This window comes from Parasteatoda tepidariorum, chromosome 2 (genome assembly GCF_982258835.1).
Source record: "Parasteatoda tepidariorum strain Cologne lab strain chromosome 2, Ptep-v5.0, whole genome shotgun sequence".
Lineage (NCBI taxonomy): Eukaryota > Metazoa > Arthropoda > Arachnida > Araneae > Theridiidae > Parasteatoda > Parasteatoda tepidariorum.
This window is the reverse complement of record NC_141756.1, coordinates 82,121,542-82,145,343: the sequence shown is the minus strand read 5'-3', so window position 1 is coordinate 82,145,343 and position 23,802 is coordinate 82,121,542. Positions and strand designations below refer to the sequence as shown.

The 23,802-nt window shown below is 27.6% G+C and overlaps 1 protein-coding gene across 5 annotated transcripts in view; it reads left to right on the top strand.

Moving 5' to 3' along the window:
* The window catches only part of Mctp (multiple C2 domain and transmembrane region protein), a 227,300-nt gene that overhangs the window by 91,289 nt on the left and 112,209 nt on the right, over positions 1-23,802 (top strand). Inside the window, exon 1 of one of the 5 annotated variants that reach the window (XM_071177744.2) lies at positions 3,642-3,795. The exons of the other annotated variants lie outside the window; for them this stretch is intronic. Coding sequence (XP_071033845.1) covers positions 3,789-3,795 — 7 coding nt within the window. The 5' untranslated portion in view covers positions 3,642-3,788. Of the gene's footprint in view, positions 1-3,641; positions 3,796-23,802 lie in introns of those variants that run through there. 5 annotated transcript variants of the gene reach the window in all.

Sequence of the window (23,802 nt, the reverse complement as noted above, 5' to 3'; positions counted from 1 at the left end):
TTCACTCAAATCACAAACGAATTAAAACCGTCAGTTGAAATTCTGGTTTTCATTATGCATTTTTGCGTTCCGATACAATATTGACGTTAAATTCTTATGATCACAATGTCTTCAAAATAAAGCACTTTAGCAGCAGTGGATTAGGGAACTGAGCGCCGCTTTCAATGAAGTGACCAGTTCTAATCCCAATGATGATTGGTCGACACAAATTCTGCTGACATAATACATTAACATCTGGTGCGAGTACAAATTTTCTTCATAACTTTCACGAGGAAAACTTGTTTCCATATGGTAAAAATTTGGTTATAGGACAGATTTACTTTCGCCGTACAAACTTGTTACTGTTAAAAACCAGTTGTTTTGTTACTGATTACGGACTTTCTTCGTAATTTTTACTGAAAATATTTGTTCTTATATGGTAAAAAACCATTGTGGCTTCGGATTTACTTCATAAATTTTACGGTTTTTCAGAACCAACCCAGCAGCCGGTTTAAACCCGTCATCATTTTTACTAAATATTTATGAAAATCTTCACAAATATTTGCTAAAGTTTGTATTTCTGCATTTTATATAAATAAAAAATAGGAAAAATAACCCATGAATTATATTCTTTTTCTTTTCGTCACTCTGCTTATCAAAAGTAGGATTTTTCATTTTCTTGGTGGGAAGAACGTGTATTGAATAAATCTTACGCTTTCACCGACGAAAATTGTTTCGGATTAAGAATCTCAAATATGTTTTGGTGCCTCCGTTAAAAAAATTGGGCAGTATCCAGCTTTCAGTTTTTGCAGCTCTTAAGTCAATCTCTAAAATGATCGTAGTGAGATTATTACTTTTGCTTCTTTTGAAATATGATATCTAAGATATTAACATTCTTCATGTGTCTTTCTATCATCTTTAATAATCTCAGCACTGAAACATAAACTTTATTTTTCCTTCATTCGATATGTTGAACATTCATCTGTTGACGTCACTATATTCTGTAATTTATCGGATTAGGAAAGATGTTAGTAAACAAACAATTTTAAATAGATGGATAATAGATCAGAATTACACAAGTATTACAGTTACAGTTTGTGCAGCAGTTTTTTCAAATAATTTTGCTTGGTTGTTAGTGTTACTGTTGAGCTACTCTTATGGGCAATCGTCATCGTCCAAGAGTTCATCATCAATGGAGATCCTTGCAATCCGATCAGACGCCCAACTTTTAGCTAGAAGAATCGAACCTCGAGGCCAAACCGTGGGAGGCAAAGATTCTAACCACCACATCGACTATGAGGCCTTATTAGTTCGAAACAGATTGAAAATGATGTAGGATTTTCAACGTTTCCAATATTTCAAAATTATGTGTTTTTCAAATTTCAATTAATTTTTTTTTATATCTTAAATTGAAGACAATGGCTGATTTAATTTTATACAATCAATCATACAAACATTAAAACATTTAGAATCTGGAATTGTGCTGAAAATATTTAAAACAGATGGAAGCTTTTTTTATCAGTTGTTTAAGATTTTATTCATACTACTAGAAAAGTTCAGATAATACGAGAACACAGGGGTGAAAGCGAGACGAAAAAGAGGAAAGGCTGGTAGCAAAACTATTTCAGTTATAGCTAGTTTTGGGGAGGAGTTTACTTATTCTTTTTTTAAATTTTTCAACAATATCTACTTTATCTTGGAAAAGAAGCAGTTTTATATATATGCCAGAATTATAAAAGAAATCTTGATAGTTACAGATATTTCATTTTTTTCGAAAAAAATGCTGGAATGAAATGTTTTACGTACCAGGTTTTTCTCTTTTCTGTCTTGCTATATAAGGGCTTTCACCCATGCGAGAACGGGGTAAAACTCTACAAATAGCAAATATTGAAAAATCAATAAAATATTAAGAGCAATACATTTAATTTCGCTTAATTTATTCAATTATTTTAATATTTAGGAACTAAACGCAATCGTAAAGTCTATATTAAATAATTTTTTTTCCACGTAGTTAATAGAGCTTCGCTTTGTATTCTTTCGTAAAAGAATTTTAAATTAAGTAGTTCTTAAACGCCGTTGGTTTCTGGTATCATAATTTGCTACATTATTTTAGCAAAACATTCATACAAACACTTGGACCACAAATGATTTGATATGAAAAGGATTTTTTTAAAATCCTTTTCACATTTGTTTTGCATTCTGTTTATTTTCTTTATACCAAAGAAATTATGAAATTCTCTTAAGTCGAATTATGTTTTGTACCTTTTAAAAAATATTCTGAAACTAAAATTATTATTAGTTATAACGTTTCAAATTGTATTAAAATAGAATTCGTAATTTTTATGAACTATAAATGAAAATGTTTCGTAAAGCAAAATCTTTTAAACTTAAAAATCGATCAGTTTTTGATAATTAATTTAATGGAATATAAATATAAACATTTTATAAAGCAAAAATTTTTTAACGAAGTAATTGATTAACTTATGATAATTACTTTATTCCAACGAAGAACATTTAACAAAAAAAAAATCAATAAATTTTTGATAATTAGTTTAACGAAAGAATGGAATATAAATAAAAACTTTTTAGGAAGCAAAAACATTTTAACGAAAAAAAATCACTAAATTTTTAATAATTAGTTTAACGAAAGAATGGAATATAAATAAAAAACGTTTTACGAAGCAAAAATATTTTAACGAAAAAATTTATCAACTTTTGATAATTAGTTTAATCAAAGAACGGAATATAAATGAAGAAGTTTTATGAAGCAAAAACTTCTTAAGGTAATGATTAATAAACTTTTTATAATTAGATTAATTAAAGAACTAAAAAAAATCAGAAATATATTCTAAATTGAGTAGAAACTCATTTTAACTTAAAATGTTTTTACAATCTGGCATGATTAGCATCATTTTTTAATTTAATCCATAAAGATTAAAACATGAAACTCCAAGAATATACTATTGTGATTCCTAAAAAGATATTCATTATATACTGTTGACAACTTTTCTTAAGTAAAACGTGAATCGCCGTTGAATTAATAAAAACATTTTAATAATTCAATAATTTTGACAGCTTCTTGATTTCCTGCAGTGCAAATATGCGCTAAAATTTACCTTGAAATAAATACTTCTATAATTCACAAAGATTTATTTCGAATTTATTTATAAGCTTTGTTAGATTCTCGAAATATTTCGAATACTTCATAATAATGATGAATATCTTATTCATTATAAACGGTTTTTTATTTCAAACGAATATTTATTGCGTTTTAACAAAGCGATTTTCTAAATAACAACTTTTTTAAACTGATGTATGAGCAAAGTTAAAAATTTGCTTTCTAAAAAATACTGCAAAATTATATCTCACGCAATTTACGGAAAATTTAATTTGGTAATAATCTATTTTATTAGTCACATAAAACCTTTCCCTTATTTCAGTTTCGAGTAGTAATTACCTCAGTAAAAGCAAACTTCGTAAACATTCATATCTGCAGTTATTAATATCCTTGTTACGTTCCGTTACTTCTTGTTAAGTTGTTTTTATGTTACGTCACATTTTTCCTTTTTAATTGGCATTCGTTTTGTGATACACAATCAGTTTTTTTTTCTACGAACAGTAAACACCTGTTTCTGTTTCATTTTATTTCCGCCACTTTCACTGTGTTGACATATGTGGCTTTTATAAACTGTCTCTGTATTTTTGCCGCCGAATGAAATGTGTAACATTCCTTGGTTTTGCATACTCTGTAAAAATAATCCAAAATAAGGCTACTATGAAGCATATGTTTGTATCTTATCCGTCATTTTATGCTGTGTACGTATAAATATTAGATTATTTACCATTTTTGATTACTAGCAATTGTTGTCGTTCTCTTTTTAAATTTAGAATGAATTTTTAATGTGTGTTTTGTTTCTTTTTCAATGTTTTTGTGTTAAACAGTTTTTGAAGTTAAGTTTTTTTTTTGCTTTTCAAGAAAATGTTTACGAACAAGAATGTCTGAATTTCATTTCCAATTCGTAAGAAATATGATTGTTACAAAGTACCTCTAAGCAGTGGCGTACACAGAATTTTTTCAAGGGGGGTGTTCATAGTTTCCTGAAACTACTAAGAGAAATTCGAGTCTGTAATAAAGCACTATTATTTCCCTAATTTAGACAGCCAGACAATTTTGACTTTTTATTCAAACAACATTGTTTAGTTAAATTTTGATTTGATTTTTTAAGTTTAAGAACATAATGTAATATCTTCTGAAAAAAGTCCAATGTCATATGGTTGGGAAGTAACACTTTGAGGGCCACTTTCACATTCATCAGATTTTGTTATGCTAGAAACGTTTTCTTCAACGGAAGTATCACATTTCTGTACAACAGAAAAACTTACATTGATACTAGATGCTGTCACCTCACTAAGTTCAGGTCGTGATTTTTTCTCAAAGTAATTAAAAATTGTTAAATTCTTGCCTTTTGACATCCTAAAGATCCAAGAACAGCAAATATATATATATATATCACGTGATTTTGGTTTCAAAAGTACAACCCTATTATAGTAAATGTTTTTTCTGTATTCTGAGAAATACCATGAGAAAAAAAAGTAGGCATAAGGCACATAAAAATATATAGTCTTAAAAAGTAATACCTCGCATAATTTTTACTAAAATTTTTATTTTTGCCATTTTGTCTGAGCTCAAGGGGGGTGTTTAAACCCCTAAACCCCTCCCTTGCGTACGCCACTGCCTCTAAGTACTAAAAATTATCATTTACCTTTATGCATCGATCATAGAAAGATAATTGTCGGAAAGAAATTGAATTTCGTTTCTAATTCGTAAGAAATATGATTGTTACAAAGTACCTCTTAGTACTAAAAATTATCATTTACCTTTATGCATCGATCATAAAGAGATAATTGTCGGAAAGAAATTGAATTTCGTTTCTAATTCGTAAGAAATATGATTGTTACAAAGTACCTCTTAGTACTAAAAATTATCTTTTACCTTTATGTATCATAAAAAGATATTTGTCATCTTACCGTTTCAAGCATTTTTAGTTGAAAAAAAAATCACATGATAAAAGATTAAAATCACTTAAGATCTAGACAGCGTTGGCTGTAATCGACCTAAAAATAATTATATTAATATTTGCCCGTAAATTATAATTTATTTCTTACCTAACAACATTTATTAGTAATACTCGTTTACTAATCGGTTCTTAATATTGTTCTTTTTTGTAGTAATCAATGCATTTTTGATTTTAACTGTTGTGCAAAATTAAAGATTTTAAACTGAAAGTGGCGCTCCTTTATTTTAAAATAAAGTAGTCTTGTTATCAAACTAAAAGTAATTTTTTCAATTTACGTATCTATGTTTTTCTCTAGTATTGAAATGTGTAAAAACAGAAATAATATTCTCACACATGCAACATTTAATGATAAATATTACTATTTGTAGAAATTATTTAATACTTAACACGTTGAATGCCATGGGAGTCACCGGTGACCGGCACTCAGTTTGTTCGTAGCGGCATGGGAGTCACCGGTGACCGGCGAAGCCAAGATGATTAGAAACACATAATTCGAGTAAATTTTTTATGCTTCTAATTTTTTTATATTATTATCGTTACTAAAATGGTTTGAAAAATTAATGCAGTATAGAACACACAAAAATCATTTTGGCCATACGGGCAAGCCATGTAAAATTAGCGTGGCATTCAACGTGTTAATTACTATTTTACAATTATTGAAAGTCTACATGTGCAAATTAAATAATAAATACAAAATAAATATTTAAAATACTAAAGCAATATTAACCATTTACTTTTTTTCCTTAATTAAATAGGAATTTTTTTAAAAAAATGTTTTACATTTAATAACAAATGAAGCCGAGAAAAATCATTAAATTTAAATTTTATTAAAACGAATTGTAAATTAATCTGTAGAAGGAAATCTGTGTTAAAACGATAAAATTTATGCGAGCTTTTAATTAAATCATTTTTAATTTTGATGTAACATTCTGTTTATCAAAAAGAAACTAAATTGATTTTTAATCTGTTCTTGGGAGCTGGTGAATAAAGTTAACAGGGGGTGAAGCTCTCCAACTAATTCAAAATTTACTGTATGCTCTGAAAAAGTATGCTTTTGAATACATAAAACTTGAATAAAATATAAAATATTTTAGTAATGTTTTCTTTAGTGCAATAAATAAAATTATAACAGCTGTTAATAGTTACCGCTAATATAATCGGGAAAGAAATATTTACCTTTCATATGAAATAATTTTTAAACCGTAAGCCAAATGATACATCGAAAATTTTATAGTCGTATACTGAATGATACGTTGAACGTTTTACTGTCATATAATGAATTTATATTACAAATTGTATTGTCATATGCGGAATGAAACATTGAAAGTTTTATTGTCATTTACTAAATTTATATTGAAAATTTTATCGTCGTATACTGAATGATACGTTGAACGTTTTACTGTCGTATACTGAATTTATATTACAAATTGTATTGTCGTATACTGAATGATACATTGAAAGTTTTATTGACATTCATTGAATTTATATTGAAAATTTTATTCTTGTATACTGAATGATACGTTGAACGTTTTACCGTCGTATACTGAATTTATATTACAAATTGTATTGCCATATGCGGAATGAAAAGTTGAAATTTTTATTGACATTCATTGCATTTATATTGAAAATTTTATCGTCGTGTACTGAATGATACGTTGAATGTTTTACTGTCATATAATGAATTTATATTACAAATTGTATTGTCATATGCGGAATGAAACATTGAAAGTTTTATTGACATTCATTGAATTTATATTGAAAATTTTATCGTCGTATACTGAATGATACGTTGAACGTTTTACTGCCGTATACTGAATGATACATTGGAAATTTTACTGTCGTATACTAAATTTATATTTAGAATTTATTGTCATATACTGAAAACCAATTTATATTGAAAACTTATTACGAAATCAAACATTGAAAATTTTATTGCCATTTACTGAAATATATTGAAAGTTTTATCGCCGTGTACTGAATGATTCATTGAACGTTTTGCTGTCGTATACTGAATGATACATTGAAGATTTTACTGTCGTATACTAAATTTATGTTTAAAATTTATTGTCATATACTGAAAACCAATTTACATTGAAAACTTTATTACTATTTAGCGTAACCGAAAATTGAAAATTATTTACTCGAAATCCATTTATGAAGTAGTATAAAATAAAGTAAAAAAGAAAATAATGAGATGAAATTAATTAGCAGGGAAAATTTTACATTGCTACTTTTTCATACGGTTTGGCATATTATAACATATCACGTTTCTTGGATCTATACGGTTAGCTAGAAACCTTGGCGAATAATTTACTTTAGTAAATTATCTAGTATTTAAATTTCAACATCTACGAAATATTTTATTAAAACAATAAATATGTTATGGTAAAAAAATTTGTTATTTCAACCAAACTAATTGAATTTAGCTATTTCATTTAGACCATGTGTTGTAGCTTGACAAAGAATGTTGCTGTTTGTATAAATTTAAGGAACACCATTAAACTAAAATTCATTACTACTTTTTCAACATTTTAATTAATTTTGAAAAGTACTAAACATAAACATACCAAATGTGCGAAATAAATATTTTCAAAACTTAAAAAAATGCACTCGGAAATCGTTTGCTATCTTTTCTTTTTCTTTTTTTCCCTTTTATTTCATTCCTTTTTTTTGTATTTTCTTTTCTTTCTTTACGTTTCACTATCACAAATTGGAGGGTCTAAATCTGCCTGGGGCAATTTTCGCTTTCTTACATGCTGTCAAAAAAACGTTCTAATGCTGACGTTTGTTTTTGAGAAAAATTGGATAAAACAATCCTCTTAAACTTGCATTTTGCGTCAATGCCAAGCATTAATTCTTTTGTAAATGCTATTTCGGAGTATAATAAGTCTATAGTTTACGCATTTATTTTATGTCATAGAATTTAATGCTTGAATCTATTTTTATTATTGTCGTTGCCAATAATTCTCTTTTTATTTGGCCTAAAGTGAATAAAAAATCAAAAATTACATCCGTTGTTTTTATTATTATCATTACGAACTTGAGGCTCATTTTATTTCTTCGTTCAGTAAACGGTAAATTATTTGGCTGGTTTATCTATTCTATGATGATAAAAACGGTAATTGCTTAAAAATATTTCATAAAAACGTATAGGGGAGAGTCGGGCAGCCTCGCCCACTTAAGGAGTATTGCTTATATTTCTGTATAATATTAAGTAATAATCAGTATTTTTGTATGTTTCTATTGTTTTATCATCTAATTAAATAATGCAAAAAGAATAGACCAAAAAAAGAATAGTTTAACGTAAAAATATAGAAATTGAAAAAAACATGTTTTTCAGCTCTTTTCAAAATGTGTCGTGTAGCCCCGCCCAGTTACAAAAATTATGTTTTTTTACTGTTTTTTCAGGTGTAAATGAAAATGACCAATGTATTGACAATAGATAAACCTCATTTATCATTTTGATCACAAAATTCAACCGATTTTCATGACTGCAGTATTCAACATATTTTCAAAGCTATTGTTTACCATGTTACCAGCTGCATAAATGCTTGAAACTTTGAAAATAATCTTTTTGTAATATAACAATTAATGTCCGATGGCCCATTGACTTGAAAAATATTCTATACATATGAAAATGACAGTGGGCGGGGGTACCCGCTGGGGGGGGGTACCCGACACTCCCCTATATGTAGTAATGTTTGAGTTCTGTTGTTTGAGGAAATTGAACTTAAAAATTTGTACATTGATCTTTTTGTAATATAACAATTAATGTCCGATGGCCCATTGACTTGAAAAATATTTTATACATATGAAATTGACAGTGGGCGGGGGTAGCCGCTGGGAGGGTGTACCCGACACTCCCCTATATGTAGTAATGTTTGAGCTCCGTTGTTTGAGGAAATTGAACTTTGTACATTGATTAAGTAAATCGGTTTATCATTTAGGTTTATAAACCGCAATAAAATTCTGGTTATGACATGTTTATCATGTTCTCTAGTGATCAATTGCTTTTCAATATTCTGCAAGCAACTACATTATACCGAAACTCAGCAACAACAACAAAAAAATTCATTTTGCTTGACATGCTCACATTTTAATTTATCTCCGGTGTTCATCAGTCAGTTAAATCTAATCTTCAATTTAATCGAATCAATTTTCGACCCTGTAAATTTATAATTTTGAACTTCACTCTGAAGACAAGAGAACAACAGATTGTCGCAGAATTCAAAGGAATTACTGAATCAAAATAGCATTTATGGAGAACCATTCATGTTACTCTGAGAGGTAAACCACCAAAATCTCCCATATTTAGCCCGAAGTTAAGGGAATTCCAACACATTATTCATCTACACTGAGGACGTCTTACATCAGCAATGTGGTTGGTGGAAGCTAAAAACAAAACGCAGAATAGCTAGTCACTGTTGGGATTTGAACCTGATCACTCCATTTCTTAAACTATTCAGATTGTTCGTTATACGATCGACTTTCGGATTATACGAGCATTAGCCTAAAACTTTAGTTCAAAATATCGTCACTTAATTTTTAATGCTTATCTGAATGTGGTTTTAGACATTTCAAGGTGTAATTGTATTGGAGAACTAATATCTTGTTGCATTCATGCGAAAACTTGTTTTTGCCTTGATTGTGTGTAGGGATTTCAAATCTAAAATTAATTTTGCTCCTAAAGCTACAGTTTTTTTTAATGACATTTTTAGTCTATTTTTTATCGAAATGTAGAAGTTTGAAAAAAGTTATATGTAGCAGGGGGTCATATAAATCTTGCAACAAACTTATAGGGGAATTAGAGATCATCAGTATTAAAATTGCATAAGAAACCATGCCCGGAAAACTCGTCGTAAGCGACCAGGACTGTTACCTCTTATGACCTGTTCAGAAAATCGTAAAAAAGTTCATAATTGGGAAGCGTCCTTAGCGGCGTATGATGACATTTATGGACATGGTTTCCCATGCAATTTTCAACCTGATAATATGTTCAAATTTACTTAGAAGTTTATTATATACAACGTCTTTAAGCTTGATATTTCGACTAAAAGTGTCATTTATAAAAAAATTTAGCTTTGAGAGGGAAACCAATTGCAGATTTGAAATCAGTGATGCGAAATCATATAAAATTAGTCAAAAAATCTCATGTAACAGAAAAAAAACATTTCCTTGTGTTATCTGCTTAACATAGACCATTTTTTATTTTAAAATATTTATCAAAAAATAAATTTAGCAATCTGTACAGATTAATACATAAATTTATTTCAAAACGGTATAAATAAATTTTAAATTAATATAAGGGAAAAATTTCTTAAAATAATAAATTTTTTTAAATGAAAGCAGCTGAATTGTAAAAATATTCCATAAAAATAACAATACATACCTCCTCTAAGTCTGAAGAATAGAAATAGCTTTGAAAATCATTCCTTTCTCCACTCCAAAGCATTTCTTCAGTTGCCAATTTTCCCGTTATCAATATTCTAGTGCATTTTGTCACTGTAAATTATTCATTAGGAGCAACCGACTGGCCAAAATTGCAGGAAAAATAAAACCAAGGTAATATGTACTGTACTTTAGAAACGTTGATCTGTCTGCGTTGCTAAGCAACATGCTTTTCAGCCCCATTGGGAATTCGAGGATAATTTTCTTTCCCAGGAAAAATAAATGCAAAAGATTTATTTAGTTGCACACTATTACAAGTGTCCTTTTGAATTGGGATTCATTGAGGTTCTTTTGGATGTCTTCTTTAACTCTGGAGCAAAAAAGAATTCTGAATCGTTTTCATTTCATGTAAAGAATACTATTTTAGTGTGAAATCTAAATAAAAGTTTGGGTTGGAAACTGTTGTATAATTAACATATATGTATTACATGGTAAAAAGATTAATATTTTCTTTTCGTATTAATAATTTATGCATTATATTGTATAAAAAAAACTACGCTGCAAAAATTGTGGTTTATAGTTTACACCTTTTTTGGTGCGGAGGTAAACTAAATATATTTTTAAGTACAGGTTTGTAATTATCGTGCTAAAAATTATATAAAATTGATGAAATAACAGTTATTTGAAAGAATTAGAGCAAATTTATTGCAAAAATGTGTTTGTTTTTAAAGGAAATGTTTTTGTAATGTTTTGCAACCAACAAACAAAAGATTAATAAATCAATTTACAGTGATATAAACGCTGCAAAAGAATTAGTTTATCTGAAGTACAAAAATAGGGGCAATTATAAATCAAAATATTTTACAAAGTAGTAATTAATACTTAATTTTAAACACTACCAGAAAGTTGCTATTTAAATTACATTAATAATAATTATGTCAATACATAAATACAATTTTGTAAGTTTATGGCAGTTTTTGACAAAGGGTTTTGACGAGATGATTTTGTCTTTGGATAAAACCATTCGAAGTTAACGCATGTCAAAAACTTAGCATCCCTGCTGAAAAGTATCAGCAAATCGAAGCATTATTTAAAAATTTAAATTATTCTATATGAATTCTGTTTGAGTTTTAAAATTTTTTATTGGTTTTCACGGGATAAATTTTTCCAATTTTCCTGATTATTTTTTTATAATTGCACTTACTGTGAAAATAAGTAAGTCTTTATTGATATAATTTCATTATATTTTTTTAAATAATTAGAATATAAAACTTAAAATTTTTTTAATTCAAAAATAAATGTGGAAATATTTTTTTCGTTTTTATATATTGCAGTTCTAGAAAAATATATATACGCGAAGAGAAAAAAAAATCCTTTTAACTTGGGAAAGCTAATTTATAAAACGCCAGTTGTGTAAAGTGTGAATAAATCTTAGCTCTCAGTATAATTTACTGTCATTTCCCCATATTTACCAAGAAATTTCGTTTCAGTTTAGTCCATCCCTCCCGGCATGTCTGATCACCTTAAACATGTGAATTTTTATTTTCTATTTTAACTGTGAATGTGAAGCAAATGAATATTTTTATTTAGGATTTAACACAATTGTTAATTTAAATGATATGGCTTATTGATGATTGTTTATTACATTAATAATAATAGTAAAAAATGCACTTAGAACGGTATTACACTTTTTATAAGCATACTCCTTCCTCTTTTTTAAATATTTGTTGTTGTTTCTAATTCCACTTGCCACACGGGCAAGCCTACTTGGTGAAACCGAGCACATTTAAGGCAGAGTGTGCGTTTCTTGTTTTTCAGTGGGGCCATCTATGGCTAAGAATTCGACTTCTGCCGCACCATACGTCGCACCCGTTTATAGGGCGGATCAATTCATACATCCATTCCTTCATTCACAGATCGTAATTTTGACCTGAATCAGAGAACGATCGATCTCCAATCCAGTACCCCCAGAGGTTTTGATTTGTTATGGGAACATGGAGGGCTTTTGCGACTCGACAGATTTAACGTGCATCAGTTACTTTACTACACGGGGAGTCTTCGGCCGGCGGGGTTCGAACCCACGATCTCTCGGACGGGCATAGACTCAGCGCCCTACCGACCAGGCTACCCCGGCCCATTTTTTTAATATTTAAAAATATGAAATGATATTTTTTGTATAATTTAGTACAACTCTTTTCAAAAATATAATTTATAAGAAGTAAACCTTTTTAAATCTTTTTTTTTCTCAAAAATGTTTATTTTTGCTAAAACAAATTTAAGAAAACATCGAGGATTTTATTGCACTGTTTACATGAAATTAATGTTTTTAATTTCATTTAGACAAATTAAATTTACAGCAAAAACAATGATTCTGATAGTTTGCGAGCGTAATTTGTATGTAGTGTATTATACGTTGTTTTATTTAATTCAGCGCTTTTAACTTTTATTTTTGGCAGCTTTATAATAATTATAAAACTGTTTACATAAATATTTAAATATATATATATATTCGTTTATATAAATTATGCTTTGATAATTAAGCAGACATTAAATATTTCCTTTCTAAAACTAAGTCTGTACAATTATGTCTTGCAAATGGATATTAATTTAAAGTAACTGTAACGAAAACGAAGGCTTAGAATGAGAATATTTTGAATGAATTCACTTTAAATCTACATCATATCAACGCAGGCTCTTTAATTCTGTCAACCTGTCATATTCAGGCAAATCCCATTCTAAATCATTTAAGTATTCTAATTTGACTTTGCTGTATTATTTAGAGTCGTTATAATTAGAATGTCTTTTGTAAGGAATTTAAATCGCTTTTATAATTATAATTGTAGAAACTAGTTTTCATTGGTCAAAATTTTAATCAAAGCAAAATGAATTATGATAATGTGGTGCATAACATATTAAAAATATTTATTACAGAATATTTATAATTACTGAATTGTTAAAAATAAGCAAATAAGGAAGTCTATCAAAGAAATTTTTTAAATTTCTGCATCTGTAACTTAAGGAATAATTCTATTGAATACCCATTGTAAAACTTTATTCATTTATTTTTATTTATTTAATTATAAATTAATTATTATTTTTTAAATTTTAAATAATTTAATCGCAATAAAAATAGTCCCAGAACATGAAATCTTTACTTTTTGCAATCTGAAATAGTGAATTTAAATTTAAAATCGTGAACGCCTTAAGAAAGAACAATTGATATAAACTTTTTGCAACTCAAGAATGACATCATCATCAAAATGTAAATCAGTTAATTTTTTAATATTGTATTTTAAAATCGTTTTATTATTAACAAATTTAAAGAATAATATTGATATATTTTTAAAAGCATATTTGTAAGACTTTTTGATGAATTCGCGTGTTTTTAAATTTATACATTTAATGTAAATTTAAAAGATTGTCTGAAATTCAAATGATTAATTAAAAAACTAACTTCAATATTTATTGATGAATACAAAAGTAATTCTAATGTTGAAACTATTATAGTTAAATAATTAAATAAAAGAAGAATTTAACTAATTAAATTTAGTTTCCGCTTTTATCGAAATTTAATTTAGTTCTTATGAAGAAAAAAAACGTTGACATCAGTTATTGATGGCGTTCTGCTTTCACCCATCTTGTAAATACGAAATTGGCTTCATATTTTAATGCCACTTCCCCAGTATTGCTATTTTGATATTTTTGAAAAGTTATCATTTCTTTAATTTCAATGATTTTATTTGTTTAATTTTAATTACATTTTAAATTTTCTCATCATTGCAGGAGCATCACAAAATATTTCTCCAATTAATAATACGGAAGAATTACCTTATTATTTTTTGAAATTAAAACTTTAACCTATCATTTTACATCTTTAAATTTCTGCAACAACATATTCCATAGATCAAGACATTATTTTACATATTTATTTAGTCATCCTATTTTTACATCAAACATCAACTACAATATCATTATAGAAACATCACAAAATATTTCTCAAATTAGGTAACCATACAGAAGAATTAGTTTGCTTTTTTTAATTAATTTTGAAGATTAACTTTTCATTTTACATTTTGAAAGCTCTTTAACATCATTCATCGATTGATGAAGACATTATCCTACATGTTTATCTCACTATCCTGTTTTTCCATCAGATTTATCATTATGTACAACATCATTGTTTTAACATCATAAAATATTTTGTAAATTAAGTAATCATACAAAAGAATTACTTTGGTTTTATTATTTTTGACAACTAAATTTTTCATTTTACATCTTGAAAGTTTTTCAACATTATTCATTTGGTTGATAAATCTGACATTATCTACAACATCATTGTATGAATATCATAAAATGTTTCATAAATTAGGTGATCATACAGAAGAATTACTTCGTTTTTATTATTTTTGAAAATTAAATTTTTCATTTTACATTTTGAAAGCTCTTTAACAGCCTTTATCATTTGATAAAGACATTATCCTAAATATTTATCTGCCTATCCTGTTTTGATATCAGATTTATCATTATCTACAGCATCATTGTATGAATATCATAAAATGTTTCATAAATTAGGTGATCATACAGAAGAATAACTTTGTTTTTATTAATTTTGAAGATTACAATTTTAATTTTACGTCTGGAAAGTTTTTAACAACCTTTATTCAATTGATAAAGATATTATCCAAGATGTTTATCTGACCCTCCTATTTCTTCATTAGAACTATCTTTCAACTGCTAAAAACATATTTTTCCCGATTTATCTGAAAATCTTGTTTCTACAAGAACACAACAAACTAAGAGCATGAGAATAAGAAGAGTCCAACATCCTTTCCAACTGTACTAATCTCTTCCTTTCTTCCAATCAATCTCTTCTGTTTTTGATCTCTCTCTAAGCTATTTCTATCTGGAGCCAATGATGAATTTTTCTTCGCCTGTATGTAGCAGGTAGGCATGCGAACAAATATCGATCACTCCACAAAGCTGCAGGTAATGATGGTCTGTTCACTCTTCTTCGAAATGAAACTCAGAAAGGATCAAATATTAACTTAACTGGATGTCTTTAGCTGACTTGACAAATTACAGTATCCTTGACCCTCCTGCCATTGATTTCTCATGTCATCATTTAAATAAGAAAGACTGATCACCCAGTTCTTGGTTCGTTAAACACCCAGGCTGAATACTTTCAGATTCATTAATTTAAATTGACGAAATTTAATGAACTTTTATAGGTGCGCTTTTCTTTAAACTATCTATCTTTTTCTCGTTAGAGAAATTCTGAATTTTTTTATTTTTTATTGCAAGAACTCTCTTTAGTTTTTTTTCTCTCTTTCTTTCTTTTTAATTCTTATTTTAAGTTCTATTTTAAAGCTATCTCTGAAAGAGGGTTTAAATATAAACTTAATTTAATATAAAATTAATTGCACTTATAATTTCTAAACCTCTCGATAGATCAATCCACAAAGCTCCTCGTAATACTGATCCATGCACTCTTCTACAAAATAAAAAAAGCTGAAAGGATCAAATATTAACTTAACTCTCTTGCTGACTTGACAAATTACGGTTATTCTGGAACCTTCTTTCATTGATTTCTTGTGACATCATTTAAATAAAGAAGACTAATCATTGAGTTCTTGGTTCGTTAAATACTTGAGCCAAATATTTTTAGATTCATTAATTTAAATAGAATATTATTTCGAAACCTAATGAACTTTTATGTGAGCGCGTTTTTTAGAACTTCTATACATCTTCATCTCGTTAGAGAAATTCGGCACCATTCTTTTTAGTCAGATTTTTTTTTTTGAAAGAAATTTCTTCCCTTTTTATCTTTCTTTTTAGTTCTTAGTTTAAGTTTTATTTTTAAAAATCTGATTGTTGATTAAAATATATACTTAATATACGATGTTATAAATGCATTTATAATCTCAAAAATTGCAATGATATGAAAACAATTAATCTGATTAAAATCTGAATAATTATTGATGTTTGAGAAAAAATTACAAAAATGCTTTTTTTAATTTTTCTTTTATATTTTGTTATGTGTATTCATCTATTTCGAAAAAAGTATTTTTAGTTAAAAAAATCCTTTTTTTTTCTTGAAGAAAGTTTTTAAATGTTAAGTTTGTTAAAAAAATTTCGAAAAAAGCTCAAATTAAAATAAACGTACTTAAAATTGTACAATGCGTCTAAATAGTGTATAGTATCCTATCTAAAATTGTAGAGCTCCATTGTAAGCAATTGTTTGGAAACATCCGTAAAAGGTCTATAAACGTAAAATCTGATAGTTGGCTACTGTAAAATACTTCACCTGGATTTTTACAGTAATATTTATTTAATTAGACTGATTTTACGGTAATTATTACTGTAAAAATTACGGTGGATCAGATTTTTTGTTCCATAACATGTTCCGATAAGAATGGATTTTACGGTAAAAAGTACCAGCACCCTGGGTAGTTGTGCTCTTTAAAGTAATTCGATGCAGAATTTTTCACAGTGTATGTCTAATGACAAATAATTAATCGGTAATTGTTTTTTATGATTTTTTTCAAAATGTATGGAAATAAGTAGCATTTTTTGCAATTCCTCATGAGTTATTTAAAATTAATTAATTAATTATTTGTTATAACTTAATTAAAATCAGATTATAATTATTTTTATCAGACAAAAGTTATTTCAACAATGTGTGTCCATTTCTAAACCAAACAAAACATCGAACATGAATAGAATTACCATCTCTGGGAATATTTTTTGAAGCATGATCCGCCCAAACTAGAAATTCGACTCTCTTTATCTATTGAAGTTTAAATTATACCAGGTACGTAAATTTTGCAAGCGAAAGAAGTTGAAAAACATCTATTGTATCTTACCTCTTCTTCTGCAGATTTATTTAAACTTTCTACTTTAAGCTCATTTAAGCTATCAACTCCTGATTCATTTCACCTGCCAATTCATCTGAGCGTTGAAAAAGTTATGACTTACGTTTTGACTTCTCGAATATTTAAAGCTTACTACAGATATTTCGATATTCGTTCTGTTTTTGCCGCTTGTGAAACGTGACGCTCAAAAAATATTTTAAATGTGATATGAGCTGTCAGCACTGTAAAAAATTCCGGACCAAGTTATGGTAAAAAGCACTGGCACTTAGGTTACTGTTACATTTTACCATAAAAAAATCCATTTTTACTGGAACATATTACAGAACAAAAAAATTTCACAAACCGTATATTTTACAGTAATAATTACCATAAAATTGCTGAATTTGTTTTAATTAAACAAATATCAATGTAAAAATTACTGTGTAATATTACGATAAAAATGGATTTTATTGTAAAATGGATTTTATAGTAAAATAAATTTCATAGTAATATGGATTTTATGGTAAAATGGATTTTATGGTAAAATGGATTTTATGGTAAAGTGGATTTTATGGTAAAATGGATTTTATGGTAAAATGGATTTTATGGTAAAATGGATTTTATGGTAAAATGGATTTTACGGTTGAATGGATTTTTCGGATGATGCAACCAAAGTTTATCCGGAATTGATCCGGATAAACTTTGATTTGCGATCCGGATTTGCGTAATTTGATCCGGATATTTTACAGTGTATAATGCATGACCTTTTCATCTACCACTGGAGATATTCTAGTATATATCTTTAGTTAGTGCGAACCAAAAATTGTATATAAAACAGCCAGCCGTCTCTGTGATTCGAACCAGCGGTCCACTTAAGGGACAGGAATCCACTCAATGAGCTCATTTCACTGAAAGTAATATTTTTTTCTTGCACACCTAAAGCTTTTAACTGATTTTCTGAGTAGTATCATACCGATATAATTCTGAGTATTCCATAACTTCCTTACGGAATTTTTTTAATCGCTTCTCTACCTAATAGAATTATGTAAAAATGTTAAATACATGTTTGTTTTTAATTTTTTTAAATAGTTTATTCTGGAATTTACTATAATGTCACTTTTTTAATATTTCTTTAAAAATGACTAACTTTAAAATTTAATCCTATAGTAACAGTCGTCAAATATGTATACTGTATCTTATTTCTATATCTTCCACTTCGATAAAAGCAAACTCTTGTGCAATCATCTTTCTCTAAATAGATAACTGAAAAAAAGTGGCAGTTTTGTCTCTGATATCTGCTCTTTTATAGCAAAGAACTTCGCCCCAAAACGTGCTGAAATCAATTACGGCACATAACGACTCAAATAGCTCCTGAATGGATTTAATTTAATTCCTTACTACCTCGCTTGAGTACTTTTTCTTATTAAATATTTTCTTTCAAACAGCAGATATTTTTTTCTTAAAAGTTGACTTTCAATTTCAAGAAATTACTTTATTTGAGCAAAGTTATTTTTATTTTGTTATGTTGGGGGAAGTTTTCTTTTAAATGAATGTTGAAGTTAAAAATAGATTTAATTTCGACATCTTCCATCGCAACTTCTGTAATTATGGTTTTTTTTTTCTATGAACAATTTGTACTTTGCAACAATTTGCTGTCGGAGTTTCACTTATTGGGTGCTGGCATAGTTAGACTGTATTATAAATTAATAAAAGAGTTATGAAGTATAAATACAAGCTCTATTTTTAGTAAATTGTAAATACTAGCTTTTAAAAAGCATAATAAAGAGATAGATTAATATCATGAATACAGTAGAGTGTATCCCCTGGCAACAGTTCGTATAAATTATTTTTAGAATCTGTAATTAGAATTAATAATTAAAAAGGAAGAAAAATATACTTATCAAAATCTGGTGAATCATTATCGGGTTGAATAACCCAATAATGATTCACCAGATTAAACACGATAATATTTTTAGAATCTGTAATTAGAATTAATAATTAAAAAAAAAGAAAAATATATTTATCAACATCTGGTGAATCATTATCGGGATGAATAACCCTGAAGATAGGATAATAAAATGGGTGCTGGCATACTTAGACTGTATTATAAATTAAGAAAAGAGCTATAAAGTATAAATACAAGCTCCATTTTTATTAAATTGTAAGTACTAGCTTTGAAAAAGCATATTAAAGAGATCGATTAATATCATTAACACAGAAGAATCTATCCCTAACAATAGTTCTTATATCATATTTTTAGAATCGTAATTAGAATTAATAATTAATTAAAAAGGAAAAATATCGTTATCAAAATCTGGTGAATCATTATCGGGTTGAATAACACTGAAGATAGGATAAAAAACCTAAATTCAAGATCAAGTTACGGTATAAAGTACCGAGACTTTGTGTGTATCATCGTAAAAATCTATTTTACCGTAAAATTCATTTTTACCTTAAAACATTGTGATGTAATTTTTACAACAGAACTTATTTAATTAGAGTGATTCATTGATTTTACGGTAATTATTACTGTAAAAATTTTGTTTATTTATTCCGTAACATGTACCCTTAAGAATAGATTTTACTGTAAAAAGTATCGGCATTCGGAATACCGGTACTTTTTGTCGGGCACTTTAATACCAGAAAGACTGAAACTTAGTATATACCTATTTTGCCCAAAAGCAGACAAAATGACTGGATTGTAAAAGAATAAATAATGTGTAAAGAAATGTATTTAAAACTAATTTTTAATATTTTTAATATTATTTACAGTTATATAACAAGTTCTTATTAAATATTAACCATAAAAATTATATGTTGTACAAAATTCTAAGAAATTGTGTCATTATATGCATCATTGTTTTTCGAATTGAAATTAAAAGCAGTCAAAATACTTTCTTAGTCAATCTAGTGTTAACTATCACACCTCGTTGGCTCCCACACACATTCTTTGATTATAGATTTATTATATCTATAAATTTATTAACATTTTAATTCTTGTGTTTTGTAAAAAGCATCTATAGCTACTGGTATTCCAAACTCTAAAATAATATTTTAATTTTTTGTTAGCATTAATATTGCTGTTAGTATTTTTATAAAAAATTTATTTAACGTCCCAATAGAGACTAAAAAGAATATTTATCCATTAAGCCATTTTAGGCCAAACATTGAAATATCATAAAATTTGATATGATTTTAATTGAAATATGCTTAAATTACATTCATGTAAACACAAAAATAGTTTCATGCATGAAAAATAATACTTTATTAAAGAACTAAAAAGGTACGTATATGCACCATTACTGATTTCAATGGACAAATCATTTAGTTTAACACTGAAATTTATTTTATTTACAGAACTTGCAACTTTAAACCATCATAAAAACATATCATTAATCTTGAATAGAATAATTATACATTTTCAAAAGAGTTGAATATCTCAATAACAGTTTCAAGTTTTTTTTTAAGAAAATAGCCTAGTTTGATAATTTGTCACCAGAAAGTATTTATTCCAATTGAATTATTAATATTTTATAGATGTCTTCAGAACTCTTGCAGATAAGAGGAAAATAAAATTAGGGAAAAAATATACGTCATAGCGTTAATAGAAAAGAATTATTGAAATGGTGCATTTACGCACATTTGGCGAAAAATGGAATAAAACGACAATCTTGACACTTTTTTCTCGAAGCAAAATGATATTTTTATGATTTACGTATTTTCGCGGTTTTTCATCAATACTTTGATATATCACCTGTTTACTGTTATAAATAAATGTATTTTGGGTACCTGTATAAAAATAATATTTAACTATTACGAGCTGATATTTCAGGCGAAAGTTATAAAATTTGAAACTTCTGTTAAATGTTGCGAAAAATGTTTAAATGAAAAAAAAATTAAATTACAACAAAAAAATTCTGCTTGACAGTGTTTTCCGAGCCATAAACTTACGAAAGTTTCGAGCTTTGAAAGAGATTTGCAGAGGTGTAACAAATGATTGTTGAAAATTTCGAGGTAATTTTCTGTCAAATACCTATTGTTTCTTGTCTCTATGATTTCTGGAAGAGGTAATAAATAAATGGTTTTTGTTAAAGCAGTTGCTCACGGAGTGTTTGTCTCACTGCAATAACATCAGCCAATTTTCGGCCAAAAGTGTGTAAACTCATCATTTCAATAAATATTTTTTTTATTAACATTGTGACTTATATTTTTCACTAATATTATTTTTCTGTCACTTCCAAGGGTTCTGAAGACATCTATAAAATATTAGTAATTTCAAGTGGAGAAAGTACTTTCTGGTGGGATATTATCAAATGTACTCTAGTTACCTATAACTAGAAATGGTTATTGACTAATTCGACTTTTTGAAAATGTATAATTAATTATTCGAATTGAGATCAATCATGTATTTTTATGATGGGTGGGTTAATGTTGTATGTTTTGTAAATAAAATAAATGCTGTAAAAATTTAGGGTTCAACTAAATGATTTGTCTATTGATTTGGCCAATGGCACATATGCGAGTCATATTATTTTTTAAATAAAATATTATTTTTCATGTACGTTCAAACTTCTTTTGTATTTTAATGAACGTGATTTAAGCATATTTCAATGAGAATAATACCATATTTTATAAAATTTTTATGCTTAGTCTAAAATGGTTTAAGAACTTTTTCTCTGATGATAAATTTCTCTTGAAATTTTCTGTTAAAAAACGTTTTAACCAAGTACATAAAATCCATTTTAACAAAGTAAGTGAATTTTAATACTTAACAACTACAGCTAATACATAATTATAGTTCAAATTTGCTGCAATAGTTAAAACACTACTTATGGATTAAAATAACTAAATTTCATTTAGTAAAAAAGTTTAAAATTTTTATTTTTCTTATAATTTTTGTTTTGTTTTGCATAATAAATTGTTTAAAATGACAATGATATTTATATAAATTTGAGAGTTTGCACTGTTAAGGTATTCTACAAGATTAGACACAATTTTTTTTCTTGAAAACAACCTTAATTAAAATTTTAGTTTTATATTTGATAATTAGATATCGTAAAATTATAAATCAAATTACTTGAAAATTTATAAAATATCTTTTTGAACTAAGCGAAAGTTTGAGCATTAAAACTACAAATTTAAGTCACGCTAACAGCTCGATAACAAATTGTAATGTATAAAAATCAAAATAATTTTTTCTAGATCAATAATATAGTCACCTGTGTTTTGATCTAAACACAGGTGATCTAAACACTTTACAAAATTTCAAATATACAATGAAGTAGAACTAAAAATATATTGTTCAATATTGATTTTTTTTAAAGAAAAATTTGAAACATTTTTACTTGAAGTATGATAACAATAATAAATTTACATATATACCATAGCTAAATATGTACCATGTATCCGATTTTCATCCAGTTTGGATACCTAAGAAATTGGAAAACTCTACTCTAGTTTTGTTGCATACTGAAATTTCATGAAAACGCATAAAAAAAGTTCCCTAACACTCGACCAATATTCTTTCATTAGGTACACTACTTTGTCTAAAACTTCTAAATTTATTGTTTCCTAGTTCTAGCCACAAAATCTAGTTTATTTCCGATACACAAGTCTATCTCGTAAAGTTTCTCGTAAATTTGTTCGTTACAAATACCGCTGGAAAGCAAGAGAAGCATTACTCGCATTTATTCCCGGGCAGTATAATTTATTCTCGTAAACTTGGCCGTAAATAACTCGGAAATAATAGATTTGTCAGCAGAAATACATTTTATTTATACGAATTGAGGGAATGTCTTAAATATTAAATGCAACAACGTCTTTAAGGGGAAATGAGAAATTACATAATTTAATGACTTGTGTAAATAAAAATCTTTTTCCTCGTTAATACATTAATTGAAACAGAATTTATATTCATTACTGGAAACGAAAAAAAATTGTTATTTACTATTTTAAATCGATTTATAGAAAAACAGTTGGATTATAATGAATAAGAGGGAATAAAAAATAAATGAAGTTTTCTGAGAAGAATTATACTTTGTATAAAAATCGATACATGGAAGTTCTCTTGGCCAAATTGTATTTTAGATTCTAAAGTAAAATTTCTAAGCTATGGTAAAAATAACTCTCGTAATATGTGAGTAGTTGATTTCTTCCATAAAGTAAACTAAAAAATAAATTAATTAAGATTTAAACAATTATTTGCACTTGTTGTTATTGTCGTCAGCCATCAATTAATAGGGGGAGTGATTGTTTTTGTTTTCCTGTGGCGCCATCTATGCCCAAGAATTCGACTTCTGTCACACCCGTTTATAGGACGGACCCATTAATACATCCATTCAGTCATCCACAGATCGTAGTAATTTTGACCTGAACCAGTGAACGATCGATCTCCAATTCAGTACTCCCAGAGGTATTGATATGTTATGGGGATATGGAGGACTTTGTGACCCAACAGATTTAACGTGCACCAGTCACCATTTACTACACAGGGAGTCTTTGGTCGC